The 17,852-nt window shown below is 39.9% G+C and overlaps 1 protein-coding gene across 1 annotated transcript in view; it reads left to right on the forward strand.

Annotated features, from left to right (window-relative positions):
- The window catches only part of SPATA6 (spermatogenesis associated 6), a gene marked incomplete at its 5' end in the record, with an annotated part of 45,296 nt that extends 32,488 nt beyond the window's left edge, over positions 1–12,808 (forward strand). Inside the window, 2 exons of the mRNA XM_082314499.1 lie at positions 3,262–3,350; positions 6,733–12,808. Of these exons, the coding sequence (XP_082170625.1) occupies positions 3,262–3,350; positions 6,733–6,913 (270 nt within the window). The 3' untranslated portion in view covers positions 6,914–12,808. The remainder of the gene's footprint in view (positions 1–3,261; positions 3,351–6,732) is intronic.
- Positions 12,809–17,852: the final 5,044 nt, after the last annotated feature.

Genomic DNA, 17,852 nt, shown 5'->3' on the forward strand with positions numbered 1-17,852 from the left:
TGGCACAAGATCTCCCTGGCCAAAGCATTGTACAAACTGAATAACAAGGTTGTTCATCTGCAGAGAACTTAGGGTCTTAAGTGTGAGGTGAGGTAAAAGAAAGGTGAGGTAAAAGAGTGTAAGGATGAGAGGTAGGTAAGACCAAGATTAGGAGCTCAGATGAAATTACTATTTTTGTCTGGCAATCTTAACACACAAGTGTTATTAATTGGTTAGAAGAGACATGAGTCTCTCAAAGTGGAGAAGGACATCTTTTTTGCTTCTGTTTCTCCTCTTAGAAAAAGGAGTGTTGACAGAAATCTGGTTCTGAATGTTGCTGCAATTTTAAGTTACTACTGTCCCCAACTGTCCACCTTTCCCCTCTGATGTAGTTTACTGTATCAGTGGCAAGCGTGATAAAGAGTGTGAGAGCCCTGACCTCCCCACTTCACACTTCAGCACAGAAATGGCAGGCATAACACTAGTGCACTGGCATATGAGCTGTGCTGGCTGGGATGTGGTGACTCCACAGACTACTGTAAACCCATGGCAGAGGGCTGGGGCAGAAGTGAAGGTGGTTGTCTCAATCCAGTGCTGAGAGATGTACTGAAGAACATCTGTCTTAGCTCTGAAGTCTCAATTTATTTAATTATATTTCCCCAAATTTAGCCATCCTGGGCAGCTCCTTGTGTTGCCCGCATGCTCTCTTAATCTGCCTATTTTCTCATTTCTGTTCAATCTTCATTTTTAGCTTAGTTATGCTTTTTGTTTTAAACTTAGAAAAACCTTTTCTCATGCATGCTAAGACTGTTTGATTTAGTTCATGCTGTACCTCCCTGAGTTTGTATACAAACATGATTTGTGAGCTGCTGCCTCTCAAATAGAACATGCCCGTCACATTTTTCTCTGTTTCAGTCACTCCAAAATAGGTACAAATCATGTCAAATGCTTCCCTGATGTTTCAATAAACTTAAGATAACAAATTGGATTTCATGACGGTCCAGCACCTACATATAATGAAAGTTTGCACAGCCTGAGCTACCTCCAGTGGTCCTTGACTACTTTCCTTGAACAGTGGACCATGACTTTACAGTAAAAGATTTACTAGTTTGTTAGGAGAGCTGGATGGCTGGTTATGTGGTCTCTCCATACAGTCATAAAGACTTAAATATAATATTGGGTAAAGGAGAATTTGATCATTTTCTTCCTATTTACGTATTTTACTTATATAATTTAAAACATTCTACTCTAGAATGGCTTACACATATGCTGGTATTCACTTGTTACTGCAATATTGCACAAATGCACACAAATTTGCAAGCATAGTGTTAGATTCTTGAAGCATGGTGCTTTCCGTTGGCTTTCTGTTAGCACACCCTGTCTCTTCCAGTATCAAACACTTGCTGAATGCTCACAGGGATTAATAATCAGAGATGATGCTTTTCCGTTTCCTCTCCTGCTGGAAAACCTCGTGTTTCTACCTGAAAAAATCCAGATGTCAGGGTATTAGCTAAGATTTTTTTGAGTCCTTAATTACCAACCTGGTCAGAACAATGCTGGAAAAGGATCATTTTTCTCACTTTGTTTTCTTCCACTGAGCAAAAAGAATGGGAGGATGTTAGAGAGAAGTCTCATGATGTTTGGTAATTGTGTACAGCGAACTTGTGAAAGCTGTGCTAACAGCAGCTGACCTGCTTAAAAAATAAAATCAGGTCTACTTGGAGTGAGTAGTGTAAAATACACCAGGATTGGTTGTGCTTCCCCGTATGACCTGAAATCTAGGCTGCATTGTTATGCAGTGGATGGATGAGGTAAATGGGTCATCTTGAAAGTGAGGGAATAGTAAAGCAAGTGCGCTGGCAATGTGGTGAGTAGATTTTGGCTCCAGTCTGGATCCTCTTCCAAACTTTGAAAGGTTAAAAAGTATCTCTTATTCTGTTTCATTCCAAAGAGCCTAATGCTAAATAACCATTCCCAGAAGCATCCAGCTGTGTTTTCCAAAATTTTGTTTCCATAGTGCTCTGTAAAAATAATGTGACTGGAGCTCTGCTGCAGATTCCTTAGGCTGTCCACTGTAGCTTTCTGCTGTGACATTCTGACAGTATTGCAATGTTTCCATCTTTTTTACTTTCCAGAACATAATTTGCCTCTGGCAAATGCTGCAGAGTTTTATTTACTGCTGTACCCCGTTTCCTCTTCAGTGCTTTGTAGTCTGTGACTGCTGAAGGAAGAGAGTTTTCCTGTTTACACACACACTTATTACCTTGTGTTTCACCACAATGAATTGTGTTAGGTTTTTCCTCATTCATACACCTACCATTCAGCTTGCTCTGCATCTTACTGCCATCTACTACTACATATTTATCTATCTACTACTACTATATTTATTGTCGTCTCTCCCAGTTTTGTGTTACCAGCAAGCATGATTATTTTTACTGCACAGTCTTTTTTTTTTCCAGTTATTTCTTCTATAGCAAGAAAGACGATTTTGTTTACTAATCTTTACAGCATTTGGCTTCTGCTAACAGTGTCACTTAATATCACCTCTTAAGTAGTGTCTTTGCTCTTCAGAGTAGAGTAAATGTGGTTGTGTGTGGTGGTATGTCTACCATCCTGTCTCAGGTGAGCAACTGGCTCCCTACATATGAGGTGTTTTGTTTCTTACTTACCTAAGAGGGCAAATATGGGTTAATTAATGTCTAGATAGCATTTGGAAGGTAAGACTGCTTTCTAGCGACTCCTAAGAATACCACTGAAGGGTCATTAAGTGTATCATAGGTATTTTTTAAAGTTGGGTAAGCATGTTCTCAGCCCTGTATATGGAATCAAAGTATTCAGATGTGTAGAATGCTTCCGTCTGGTAAAATGCATTAAATGGGTAACGATAGCTCATTATAAAAGCTAATAAATAATAAGTTTTACATTCTTTTTCCCCTCTTCTGCAAGAAGCAAAAGTAAGGCAGTGAGCAGTATGTCTCATACCATTTAATCAACATGTTTGTTGGGGATTATTGAAGCTTGGGCTGTCTGCATAGTTCTTTAGATCTACACTGTCTAGAAAATCTTTCCAGTTTATTACCTGAAAATTATTAGCTGAGTTGTACTGAACTTAATTAAAAGTGTTCATAAATGGCATTTGGCTCATTACACTTTGTCCCTTTCTCCCCCCCAAGAAATGTAAGCACTTTAATAGTCTTATACTAAATGTAAAGAAAGTATTTTAAAATGAGATCATTGTAATCAGAAACCAATGTAATGAGAATTTGATTTCTGTTTTTTTAGGATGAGAGTAACGCATCAAAAAAAGACTTGACTAAGACAAGAGAATCTTCACATAAAGCGCCCTTATCCATGAACGAACTACAGAGCAGGTATGGAGTTTTTCTCTGAGCAAGACAGAACAGTCATACTCATGATACTGCCCTTTAAATTTAGCTAAAATTTCTCTTTCTATTTTGAGCTATGTAATATATTGCACTGCGAAAAGGCTTCTGTAGGAGTTAGTCCTACCAAGCTTTTTCACCTAAAAGCAAAATACAGTTAACTATCATTATGCCTTTCATGCTGTTTGGCACTGTGTCAGTGTAGTCTTCATAAAAAGCTGATTTTGGAACTGGACTTGGTCATAAAAATGATCCTTGGGCAGTAGTTTTTGGATTTTATCAACCAGAGAGCAAATGTCACTTTAAAAATAACCGATTGGTTCTTTTTTCTTAAAACTATGGGAGTGCAAAAATAAGTTGAAGTTTGTTTAGTAATAATTAGTTTGTTTAGTTTTGGGGTGTTCTGTTGGGTTTTGTTTTGGTTTGGTTTGTTGCTTATTGTTTTTGTTTTTTTTTTCCCAAAAACACATATTTAGAAAAGAGAAACATCTTAAAAAACACAACAACTATGGTTTAGTGATTCAGCATACCATATTTCAGAAGACATCTTGAAAACCTGAGATCTTGAAAACCTGGTTTATGTAGGTTAATTATACTGCATACTCCTCACATATATGACTAGGGTTTCATTTGAATATTTTACATGAAAGACACCAATTGAATTGATTTTGACAACTTCTATAGTAGAAGTGTAGCCTTTTTGCTCCTTTATCCTTTGTCCTGACAGCTGCTGCAATTAAATTGTGTAGGATGTGTTTGTGAGAGAGAAAGTGCACGTTTTTGTTTTGAGGCAGCTTTGGGACTTTGAGATTGATGCTGAAACTGCAGACCATGAAAAAAGAAGAAACAAATCCTAATATTACAGAATCGAGAAGTGATGGGATATGAAATGTGGTCCTCAAGTTGGGAAAGGACTGTTCCTTGGAGTTAGAGCCCAGCAGCACTAGTCCCATTCACTGAAGGGCGAGACATAAAAGGGCTCGAGGACAGTCTGATTGCTGAGTGTTTGCCACACTGCTCATAAACAGGATACAAGGACAGAGACAGAGTTCATAGAAGGACATGGTACTGTCGACCAAATGTTGGCAGTAAAGTAGATGATTGAAAACCACTGGGAGTAAGGAAAAGGTCCGTGTTTTGTGAAATATTTAGTATATGATTCACTCAGAAAAGAACTTCTGGGACTCTTAAAGGAGATGTATGAGGGAACAAAAGCATATGACAGGTATTTCAGAGCAGGGAGTTGCATGCAGAAATCCTGCTGTTAATGTGATTTGTGAGTCTAATTCCCAGATTGCTTAGCTCAGGTTGTCAGCTGGTTTCCAGTTGAGACAGGAGAGGGACTCTTCCCTAGCTTGGCTCTATCTTTGTCCACACCAGTGCTGAGTATTTCATGTGCGAGGACTGGCTGATGGAAGTACATACACGCACACAGCTGCCGCCACCCCCACCCCCCACCCCGCCCCCCCAAAAAAAAGAAGGGAAAATTAAGCTTATGTCTTTTTTTAAGTCTTTGTTGGTACCAGAATAAGGAACTTGTGAAAGTTACTATCGGTTTTTGAGTCTTTCCTTTACTGCAGTTAAAGTGGTTGGATTTTGAGTGTCTCTATGTAGATTAAGCTTTCAGTAGAAGGAAAGGCAAGCACAAAGCTGACTGCAGAAGTGGATTCCAAGGAAAAGAGTGTCAGAGCTGTTTGTAGTAGAGTTACAAGTGCCACTCCTAGTACTATGCTTATTTGTTGGCCTGAGAATTCTCCATCAGAAGTGAGGTAACACGACCTGCAGAAAGGAGGAGGTAGAACTTCAGTTGTTGATGGGTCCCCAGGATATTGACTTGTCTACATTTAACACAGGCCTGTATAACTTTTCTATTGATTTTGCTGTTTGGTGGGTTGGTTTCTTTGTGTCCAAACTGTGAAGCACAGTTTGCCCTCTCCAGGATGATAAACAGGTTTATATTTTCTTCTGTTGACTGACTAAATGTTGGAGCTTTTTTGAAAAAGTGTGAAAGTGGCCTTTCTCCCCTTTTAATATCAGAGGAACATGAAGATCTTTTTTGTTTTATGTGGTGTAGATTGGCATCACCATAATATTTGAATATAAGAAATGTAAAAGCAAAAGCTATTCCTTCTTTTTGTTTTCCATGGGACACTGGAAGCTTAGAAATGTGATTTTAGAAAATGGATCCTACATCTTCCTCTTCTTCTCTCACCATTTTCCTTTCTTAAAGTGAAAACCTTGCGTTTTGATGCAGCTAGCTAGAAGTATATTTGTGAGTCCTTTGACATAAGGTTTCTTTCAATTTGTCACAGCTGTTTACTGTTATTAACTTGAGGACAAAGGTTTAAGTACTGGTTTGACCATAGTAGATTAATAAATGATATGTATATAAGAAAATGTAAAGCTTCCCTGTGAAATGTAATCCTTTTCCTAAGTGAAAATGGTCACTGTAAGCTTCACGTTTCCAGTTTCATTTCCCAGACTGAGAACATTCACGAAAAGCTGAATATAACTTGGTCCTAATATTTAAGTGTCTTAAGTGCTTAAATCTCTGAGCAGATGTGAAAAATGTCACCTCAGTAGTCATTTTTTACTTATGATTTTTGAGCTACTTGTTTCATGCCTTTTTACAGGAAAATGGCTCATTTCATTATATGACACAAGCCTTTGTTTTGAAAGTTTCAAGAGAAGGCAAATAGTCATGAAGTTTAGATATACATACTTCAGATTTGTCAGTGTTTCGTAATGATTTTTCAGAGAATAAATTTCCCTTCATAGATCTAGGAATAATTTCTCAAAGCAACTGAAATATGAGATGGTATTTGTGTTCAGTATTAAAACAGTGACACAGAAGATGGGGTGGGGAAGGAACACTCGACTGCCACTGTATCATAATGTATTTGGTAGAATACTTAATCCAAGATGCTTCCGATAGAACACTTTACAGCTGCAACCACAGTAATTTAATATACCTCTGATAGATTGTCTTCATATTGAAATAGCTGCTTGTGGTTACATTTTGACCTTCAAAGGACACAAAAATCCTACTGTGCTGTTCTTGCATAAGCTTAGTGCCTAGTCACACTGCCTATCAAAATACAGCAAAATTACTGCATGCTCTTTGAAAATTAATTCTCTTTCTATTTGGGAGGTATTATCAAGTACACTCAGATAAGTGAGAATTTGTGTGAATGAATAATGTGGGGCTCCCATTTCTTAGAAGTAGCTGCAGTGCAGTTTTTTTATCAATTTGTGAAAGGTAATCCTTGATTAGCAAGTTCTACATTTGGATTTCTGCTCATTTTGTGCTTCTGATTCCTCTTCCTTATCTTTATTTGATCATTATTTCTTATCTTCTTTCTGTTGACAGTTCACCAGTGCAACAGAACGCTACTGTTCACTTGGATAATGGTGAATATCGGTCTAGTCGTGCAGCTGTATACAAAGGGAAGCCTCACAGAGCGATCTTTGAAGAGAGTCTCGGGAAAATATACAGAAACATGTACCAAAAAGCTTCTGGCACTGTTTTGGACCAAAAAACGCACTCCTGATAGCAATTCACCTGGAAATGCACAGTACATAGTGTTCATATTTGTAATGGAACCTATTTTTATGTAACAAATATTTGTACTCTATTTTTAAGGTGTAATTATGGTTGGGCAGGGTTTTGGAGAAATGGGGTTGCCAAAAGGAAATTATTAACATCCCCCTGCCCACCCCCCAAAAAAAAAAAACCTAACAGCAACTAAGCCCCTCCACAGTTAATCAAGATGGTTGTCGTGGTTGCTCCTTTGAGACTATGAAAAGATAGACAGCTGAAGACTAATAAGTCTGCCGGATATTCCTGTCTGACATCAGCTCAGATTTCAGCTGTAGCCAATTCTTATTAAATAATTAAAACTATTTAGTAACATAAACAGAATTGGTTGAAGAAGCAATATGTCCTAGTGTTCAGAGGGGGGGTCTAAAGAGGAAGGTGACTGTGAGTGTTGATTTAAAAGTGTCCCATCTGGGACAAAGGGAATCGTTTTCTAGAAAATTGCCTTTGGATCGTTTGTTTTTGAGACAGGCAGAAACTCTGATACTGACCTATAGACATGCTTTCAAAGTGGTTTCCAGTGCCTTTAGTCACAAATTTTCTAATACTGTCAAATTTTAAAAGAAACTCGCCCAGCCCAGCAGCCTTTTTATCAGAAGAAAGGTCATCTTCTCACACCCCATGCATTTGGAAGTTTCTAGGTTCTCTTGAATGCAGCCATGACATTTGCCAATATACTTGTAATTTTAAAAAATATGAATAAGAAAGGAGTGTGGAGGGGGAAAGACTGGAGCTAGTCGGTAAGCTCCTCATATACCTAGTACAGGCCTTCTGAAGTCCCTGCATCACAATCCCACCTAATTTGGAGCCTGTCCTTCCCAGTCTGCTGGGATCCTGTTGGCAGAAATCGCATCGTTTTTGCTAAAGGCCACCAAATGTTCATCAGCAGTTCGATGCTTTCCCCGGGGATGGAACCTTTTCAGCCTTGCATTGAACAGATCCCACATTAGCAGACTGGGGCAAATTGCCCATCTATTGAAAAGCAGAATGTTTTAAAAGGGCAAGAGTGTCCATCTCCTGCTTCCTTTCAGAATGGGGGGAAAAAACAAATGCCTGTTCTGGCTCCTTCCCTGACTGAGTGAACAGATTCAGTTACACCAATGCCATTTTACCTGTTATGATTGGATAAAGGATAAAGCTAGCAGTACAGATGGCAGAACATATGACTGTAACCTGCCGGCATGCCTAGATAAACAAAAAGTTGGTCTACTCTTCCTTCCATCCTTTAATGCTGAGACAACATAATTGATTTGAGAAAGCAGTTGGTGAGCAATTATGCTAGTGGGAAAGCACGTTGAAAGGCTGTGTGCTTCTGTTTCAGGAAAGGGGACTCTCAGAGGAAGTGTCTTGCATATAAGACATTTCTATTCCTTGTAACTGTTAAACCAGTTGAAGTGGATTAACACTGATAACTTCCTGTCCCTGATGCCATTTAGCACATTAGTGCTTTCAAAGGGCATTAGTTGCTCAGTCTTATGCTATGGATAAGTGTTGAGTCACTCTGAAGTAGTAGTACACTTTTTTTGCAGAAGTGAAAAGTAAGACTTACCCAAGCTGGGCCACTGAAGGCACGGTGGCAATAGACTATTGTGCTACCAGTACCTGGTATTCATTCATTAGCCTATTCCTGTGACCCCATACTAGTCCATAAAGGAATAGTTTCTTTCTCCTTGCTGCTCGGGGAAGTAGGTATATTCAAATAGATCCTAAATAGGCGTGGCACATTCTGAGAGATACTTTCCATGCTTTTGGTTTAAAATTAATCTACTGAAATCTGAAGGTTGCTGTGGTTTCCTGTATGTGTTTCAGCCATAAGATTTACTGTTCTTCTCATGGTATCCCACAGTTTTAATTCAATATTCTCTGTCTTTTCCCTCCCCAGTGTCATAGCTTAGTAAAAGTTACAGTCTTCTGAAGATTGGCTGCTCCCCTTTGGCCTAATCTCGTTCTGTGACATAGAAGTACTGTTAAATTTTTCCCTCCTCAGCAATCCAGCAGATTTTAGTTCCTGTTTGTTCAACATGTAAGAAGGCCTGAATGCTGAGGCTTTGCTTTTTTTTTTTTGTATGGATGAGTAAGGACACAAGTTGCCATGAATTCAGATGCAAGGCAGGCATGAGGAAGGCTGGAGGCCACTGTGAAAAAACAGGGTAATGTTTTCGAGGGGTCCAGAGGAATGGAATGGCTTGGGTATATCTGTTTTATTCTCCTAGCTAAAGAAAGAAAGCATATGGTAATATGGCAACCTTCAGTTTTTCATCGAAGGTGAAAAATTTTTCATCAAAGGTGAAAACTGAATGGGAGAAAAAAAAAAGTATCATATTTTGAATTTTGACCAGTATGAATATTCTCACTGTAGCCTTTGTATGCAGCATAACAACAAATGAAGCAGATAGACTGAGTGTCTTTGGCCCTGCTCCAGGTGTGAGGGGAGATGGTGTGTATAATGTCTTTCTGAATCAGCTGCTGCAGGATATGTGCTTCTCTCTTGGGTCAAAGTTATTCCACAGCTTATATGCTGTGATACAGCAGAGAGTGTTGTCTTCCAAGCACTGTGCTAGAAATCCAGTTTGGTTAATGGAAAACTTTTCTATGAAATGTGACTTAAGACCCAAATTACTCCGATCTGTCCATAAAATCTGCAAGCCACTTCATTTTCAGAAGCTTTCGGACCCTTCCCTGTTTACTCAGCTAGCCCTCCTATTAATATGCATACTGCTCGAGTGCACTGAGCACTGCTGCTCGTTTGCTACTGCAGTATGTGATAAGTATAGGTTCAGGCAGTGAACCAACATAGTAATAAACTGTAATTGTTTAGTGCACCTTGCCTTCTAATACAATTTAAATCCCTTCTATCAAATGCAAATTTCTAGGTTCCTGAGTGGAGCTTTAAACAGCATTTTCGATGCTCATTCCTTATCTTTTGCCATCCACAAAGTGGTCCGTTACTGACAGTGGGATGGCATAATTCCACCCCCGTCATTTTACCACCTAAAGGAAAGCTGCCTACTCAAATCTAGAAATAATGGGCTAGATTAAGAGTGAATTAGTGTTTTTCTGTAGAGTCTGTCTCTTTCTCTTGGCCTCCCCAAGTTATTATAACCCATGAGTATTCTCACCAAATGCCATTCGGCACCCAGTGTTGCTTGCAGTATGCGATCAGTGCAATATTTTAATCACTTTCATTTTAATGTTAGAGTCTGCTTCCTACTTGTCCCTTCCTTCTTTCCTACAAATAATTTGGTATAGTTTAGGATCTTGGGGTGGCTTTAGACAAACTACCTGCAGTAGAAATGCAAATCCTTTGCTGAGTAGTAGTTGCTTTGGAAATCACTCAGTCATTGACCTGTTGTGGATTAAAGGCAAAAATGTCAAACTCTCTAATGATTTTCCTTATTTAAGTTTTCAACTAGAAGAAGGGATGCTTAAATTGGTCCACTGGGGACAAGAGGCATAGAGATGGCTAGAGTAACAGGAATGGGTAGGAGCAGCTTTGTAAGATAGATGGGCAGCAGTGTTTATACCCCAAATCTGAGCAGCTTGGAAGATGATGAGAGCAGTTCTTTAGATTGTGCTTCACAAGTTTGAATGTTACTATTACTTAGGAGGCTGCCAAAATGGTGAGGGGAGAAACAAATCTACCTATAGGTGTTGGGAATCTATTTTTTGGGTAAAATAACCAAACATTTAGCTCTGCTCAGTATTAAATAGTCTGTTCCAAACTCCCTCTCATTGTTACCTCAGCTGTAAAATGGGGAGTTCGTGCTCTGCTGAAGCTTAATTAAATGACTGTGAAGTGCTTTGGGATCCTGAGGTGAATGTTACAGAAATTATTTTGTGGAAGCCTGGCTGAAAAGTCCCATCTCATCTCCAGGTTACTAAAAAGGCTTTATTTTAATTTTCCTAGGTTTATTATGTTTTAACCAGACAATTATTAAGCAAGTCTTAATCTTATCAAGACAGAAACCTATTAAATCTAAGAGACGGTTGAAAAAGATAATGAACTGCTTTACTATGTGTGCTTTTAGGAGCTAATCTTTACAGTGGGTATCCTACTCAGCTTCTGTCTCCTGAATGATCTGAGTTAATCATACTCATATTGATTGCTCTCATGATATCTTTTTTTTTTTTAAAATACAAATTATTTTTTCGTCATCCTCATGTCTTTGTGCTTTCTGCTATGTGTACTAATCAGCACTATTAACATCTATCACATCATTGGTTCTCATCCTCTCCCCAGGAGGAAGGGGTGCAATGGTGTGTGCAGCTTGACAGTGGAAAAGTTTGTGTGGTGTGCCATAAGTTTGTCAGAGAATGTAAGCTGGAAGGAACCTCTGCCTTTTCAGTCCATGTGCAAGGAATAGCTTACTATATAATTCTGCTCTTCCTAATTTTTAAACTTGAAAGTGTTTTCTAAAACACTGAACTATGCAAGAAAATTCTTAGCTTTTAGCAGTGGTCACTTAACTGTATAAATATTGTAATGTGGAATCTCTGGGTCATAGGAAAGCCTACCATGATGTTAATTACTTCAGTGGTTACGGAGTGATCATCATCAGGATGCTGAGAGTATCTCAAGAGATTTGTTTAGTAGCCAAGGAATTTGGGGAAACTTTCAAATCAATGCAACTTAGCTTCTTGGTTCCAGTGAAAACAATTGAAGCTAAGAGAGAACAGCTCTTCTGTGGATGATCTGAATGAGCCACCTCACTGACAGAAATGATGTCTGGTTTAGGTGATGGTCTCTGGTCACAGCAGAGAAACGGTCTTTGCCCAGTTCCCTTCAGTTTCAACAAATAAACCTGTGTTAACACCTAATATTCCTATTGTACAGTGAACTATTAAGCACAAGCCCATTGATTGCATTGGTTTCTACTGCTTTCTCCATGGAATTCAAAACATCATCATCAACCAAAGCCCTTAAAAGATGAGGCTGTAGCTCCTTTTGTTAGCAGTGTTGGCTTGCCAAAGACATGCAGTTTGTTCCCTGTTCGTCTTCAGTGAGAAATTCTCTGAAGTGCAGTGATAATTTGTCTGGATGGCAACATGAAGGAACTGTAATCTTTCTCTTTGCTTGATCAATGTGGAGATTGTGCTTTTTCTTCATGTGTATTTCCATTCAGTTCTGGGTGATTGCTTCTGACCTAGCAGAGAACTCTCTGCAGTCTGAGAAGTGGTGATCTGAGCCGCCTTCTCACCTATTCAGGGAAAGGAGTTTGCTGTTGCAAAACAGCATCCCTCTTGGTTCATAAGAATTTACTGATCCTGAGGATATAGCACAAAAATTTTGTTCTGTGGTCAGGCATTTGTGTAACCCTGTCGAGCTGATGCCGTTGAATGAACAGAGCTTCACACAAAGTGGAGGTGGGAGGCTGAAAGCAGGGTTAGACTTTGAGGGTGGTTTGATGCATGCCATGCCATGAATGATGCATTTGTATACCATGAATTTTCAGTGTATAAAATGACCTGTGAAACTTATAAGTAACAGAAGCACCATTTACATCACTGAACAGTGGTGAATTCTAATGCTTATATTTGTATTGTTACACTGACTTGAATTTTTGAATGTTTAGCTAATTGTGTTGTTACTAAGACTATAGTTGTATGAACTGTTTCATTTAGTACTCCGGTAGTAAACATTTGTTAAGAGGTTGCTTTTCCTGCCTGCCTTGTTTTCACCACAGTCATCTAGTGTTTACATACATTTTAGCCTCTGTGCCATTTTTGAAGGCTTTATTTGTCTCATTTACGTTTTTGGTTTGGATAATACTTAAATATGAAATCCATCTGGGAAACATATTGTATATTCACGTTGAGGGGTAAAACCAGTTTTTAATTAAAATTTTATACAGCACTTGTATTTCACTTTGTCCTGTTTTATTATGAAACACTTCAATCTTCTTCCTAAAACACATATGTCTTGTGCGTTTCAAGATGTTCCTTGTTGCTCATGCAGAACCAGTTTCTGAGCTCTGTCAGCAGAGTGCCATATGTTCTGGGGTTCATTTAGCTTCTCTGTCGTTTGTGTAGGCAGCATATTGGATGTAATGCAGCTAAGCTCTGCTCCATTCTTTTCTTTGTAAACTTGTCAAAAGATGAAAAAAGCAGGGAGAAGAAAACACTGAATAATACGCGAGTGATTTGCATTATCAGTAAGTTATGGTAACTTGGCCAATCAAAATTGAGGTTTCTTGTGTACTTGTGGATTTTCCTTAATTGCGGCTTATGCATAGCCTATAAAGGGATGCGTCCCTCAGTGCTACCCGGTATTACACCCAAAATGAGTGCTGAAGATTGAGATATAACCCAAGCCACTTGGAAATGACAAGCATTAAGTGCTCTTAATTTTGCATTGATCTGCTATTTTAAATTTTAAAAAAAGAAAAGTGAGTAGTAGCAGATGGGCATGTGAAGGGATTGTACTCCTCTCTGTTGTCTTCTGGCTTTGTGGAAAATAACTCTCCACTGTTTAAATGCCTGGTACTGAACAGAGAAATCCCAAGAGTGATGGTGCCCTCCTGTTTAAAAAAAAGAGAAGAAAAAAAAAAAAAAAGTAATTTTTCTTACCAATCCATTCCTGTTTCTTCCCTGACCCCCATAATATTGACCATGAACCAGTAGGTACCATCAGTCTTTAATATACCACTGTTTATTGATAGTAGCCGTGTAGTGTCAGATACTGATCTGATCTGCCGAGAGCTTTTCAGAACCGTCTCGGTGACTGTGACAGAGGACCAAAGTATTTCTGTGATTCTGTAACTAGAGCTTAAAAACAACAAAAAAAAGGAAAAGAAGGAATAAGAAACTAGCAAAAAGGGAATACATATTGAACTGTTCCCCCTTTGTTGAGGTATGAGGCCAGAGGGAAAGGGCTTGAGCGGCTGCTTGGTATGAGTGCGTGGAGGGGTGGGGGGGGAAACTTCTGCAGTTCTGACCTAAGGTCGGTCAGAAATAACCAGCTGGAGTGACACTAGTGTAAACCTGGTTGAAGTGACAGGCAGCTCAGCTCCTGGGACTCTATTTACATATGTTTAAAACAAACAAAAAAGCTGCCTTTGTTCCCCAGGAAAATCTATTGACTTGGCATTCAGCTCATGTATAAGCTGGAACTTCTTTTATGGAAGAAGTAGAAACAAAGCAACTGACATTTCTGCTTTGATGTGAGGCTGAAGCTAAGATTTGATTTTGAAATATGAAAGTAAACTGAAACTACCTCCAATTTAAAGGTAGGTTTTTTTAATGACCTTAAAAGTTTTGAGAAGTTTTTCTTCCCTCCCCTTAGGGACCAGAAGAAATTATAACAGTAATCTTACTTATAGCTGTAAGTCTACAGAGACAGTGGCTGTAGGTTAATGAAAAATTGACACTGCTACTTGCCTGTGCTTCCAGCATAATTTTTTTTTTCTTCAAACTGATGTGAACTATGGCACTGCATGAGCTGGTTATGAGTCTCACATATTAAATTAAACGCTGCTTTTTGTGGAAGCTACAGGAGCGAGTCACAGCTGAATGTTTTGAACAACATTCCTGTTTTGAACAAATGCAGCAAAAATTATGGATTTCTTAAAATGGTTACCCTGGTCCTCTCCCCTACACACACGCACTCAGAAATAAAGCCTGCTGTGTTAGTCTAAACCAGAAAGGAGGCAGAGGAATTGTCCCCAGTGATCTCCATCCCAGTACTGAATCCGGAGTGTGGTCAACCCAGCCTGATAGCAGCCTAGCAGAGAGACCACACCACAGAGCAGTAACTCTGTTCCAAGTGCCGTTGCTCTTATGTTTTGCACACAGGTGTGTACTACTGTGCACTCGTACGCACGCTGCCCCTTGTGTGGCACTGGGACTCCTCGGGGACACCCTGTGGCTCACAGAGCGTTGTTCAAGTGCCCTCTCCAGGAGCATGTCTGCAGTGTCTTTTGGGACAGCTGGTTTCTCGTTCCTGTGAATCGTGCACAGAAATGGCACGAACTCAGCCGCTCAGGCTGACTTTGGTTCGTACTCTGACAACTTAATATCTCTGTCTGTTGTCCTTGGCATGGTGGTGCCATCTGGTCTTGCTTGGACAGCTTATCTATAATATCGCACTGCATGATATTTCAGTTTTTGCTTATGAAATCTTGGGCTGTGCTTGAATGGCACACTGATACCTTGATGTCAACCTTTGACCAGATGGCACGTGTTTAAATAACATCCCTCCATATACTGTGATGGAGATGGATACACAGATCTGTTGGAAATTGCATTTGAGACAAGGGGAGAGAAGGCACGAAGATGGCCTCAAGTATAATATGGGATCTCAGGTCAGGAATTAAAGAGCCATTGGATGTCCACAGACTTCCCTGCTCCCCTTGAAGGACTTTAAACCTATAACAGACTCTGAAGAGTGCCCAGTTCTTGGGTTGAGGGGCTGTTCTGGGACAGAAGCGTCCTGCATCTTTCCTGTAGGAGTTTCAAGACTCATTGAGTCACAGAAAGGTGGAGAAAATGCGTGACTCTGAGGGTCAGGGTACACTTGGGAAAAGGCACCGTTGTGTGCAGTGGAATTTGGGGCTATGAAGGGCAACACCAATAAAGGCTCTTCCTGAGCATTTCTCCAACAAGCATATCTGTATTTGCCATCTCCACTGGGAAGAATGTTACATTTGGGTGGTGAGGAAGTCATTGTCTTTCACTTCTCTGAAGAACAGGCAGTGACATTTCCTTGCAATCTTTTGCAGCCTGGAAGGTTGCCTTCATTGCCGTTGCAGCAACGCTGTGTTGGGGCGGCAGCTTGGCAATTGGCTTCTTCAGTCATGTTCACCTGTTTCAGAGGAGGTTGTACGAAAATCTCGAATTGTTGTGACACGAACATTTCACCTATGCTAAAAAAATCCCTTTCATTTATTGCTCCCTGTGTTGCCTTCACAATACCCTGTACATTGCTCTTACTGCTCAAGGCAAACAAACTAAAAACTGTTCCTACCCGGCTTTGGGGAATCCCCAAGGCTGGATGACACCTCCCACATTATGCTGGCATTAGTCTGAAATGGGAAAATAAATGTACGCCATTAAATATATACACAGGACCGTGAGATGAAAGGCCTGAATTTGTTTTTTTGCATTGGCTACATTTTGTCCTTTGCCACTTCCTTTTGTCTTTATTCCCTTTTTTGCCTTTCCATGATTATAAAGCCCCATTTCTCTGCATGCACTGCCTATGATTTTTATTTATGATGTGGTCTAAGTTCATAACAGACAACTGCTTAATGTAACAGAAGAGGCTTGATGAAATCCAGCAATTGAAAGCTGGAGCAAGATGCAGTCACAGTAGAAGGTTAGATCTTTTAGAAGCTCAGAGTCTGGTCCTAGTTCAGTATGCGTGGCCTGGACATGTGCAGCCTGAGCTCTCGCGGCTTATGAAGCGACAAAGTGTCCCCAAAGTAACTGGAGATACATCTCCAGCTTAAACAGAGGGCCAACTTGCTTCTCTTATTAACTCTCATTAACTCATTACCTTTTAATCTGCAGACAAGCCAAACCCTGCTTTGGGGTATGTTCTGGCTTTTCTTATTTGTTTTAAATTTTTGAAGACCTATGCTATATTGATGACTTTTTAATTAAAAAAAATCCAGAAGACTATGTTATGTAGCTGTAAAACGTATAAATAATATATATATATTATTTATATATATCTCTCTCCAAAATATAAATACCAGCCAATTTAATGAGTGTGCTTTTGCTGCTCCACAGAGATGCACAAACGCACGCTTGGAAATCCTTTTGCCGATATATCGGCATTTGAAACTGCTACAGCTGGAGGTTAGCAGGGTTATTTTCTTTTGTCCAGGGTTTAAAACATTGCTCCTAGCCTGATATCTGGGTAAGATAAGATGAATCCACTGAAGCTAAGAAGTTGACTTTATTATCTGCAGGAGACATGCTTTTTGACTACGTAATTCAAAATCGTTTTAAGCAACCTTCTCCTCTCCCCACCAGGAAAGAGGAGTAATTTGCTGGTGTTGGAAGCACTGGGCAGTGAGAAACCGTAAGTGAGCTGCAGTATTGGGGAGTGGGGAAACACCTTCCAGGCACAAGGCTGTGGAGAGGTCTGGTGGGATTCCCATTGCCAGAGATGTCACAGCCCAGAGCCAAGCACATAGGGAAACTCCTGCGGAGGCACGGCAGTGGGTACATGCACCCAAATGGGGCTCAAAAGATAAGTTGTGGGTGTAAACAAAGCAATGCAAAGGCAAAGCTAATATTAAGTCTTTGCATTACTATTTGCAGTAATAGTAGGAGGGGGTTCTGATGTTTTCTTTGGTGTATATTTATTGTTTATTATTATTTTACTCAAATGAAGGGAAGAGAAAGTAAGAAGAGAGTACAGAAGAAAGGAAACTAACCCATGTAAATTTACTGAGTTTGCTTCCTGCCCTCATAGGGACCAAACGTGCAGAAGGGTGCTGGGACTCTGTCAGCCCACGTGTCCCCTCCTCTCCCTCAGATCTCCATGAGCTTTACCTTGGTGAGTTTCCCTCTATAGGAATGCAGGGAGGGCAATGCTGCCTGCAGAGATGAGAGCTTGTGATCCCAGGTAGGATCCACTTTAACCCAGGAACAGTGACCTCCAGCTATGATTCACCCGGGCACGTGCCCGTCTGTGCACACCAAGAAGGCTGCGTGCGCCGCTCCCTCCTTGTCCCAGAAAATGAGTGTGAGGAACCAGAGAAAACACGGTGCCCTGTTTGCTAACTTACTTTCCACCCTGCTAAAATGCATGTGGTTTCATTTCTTTTCTTTGTAATAAACTGTGCCCACCATAGCGTATATACTTTTAAATAACATTTTAAAATATTTTCCGGTAAATTAAAGTGATGACATGTTTGTAGGGTTCATTGTTAATTTCATTTCCT

Source organism: Platalea leucorodia, assembly GCF_965183815.1.
Source record: "Platalea leucorodia genome assembly, chromosome: 5".
NCBI lineage: Eukaryota > Metazoa > Chordata > Aves > Pelecaniformes > Threskiornithidae > Platalea > Platalea leucorodia.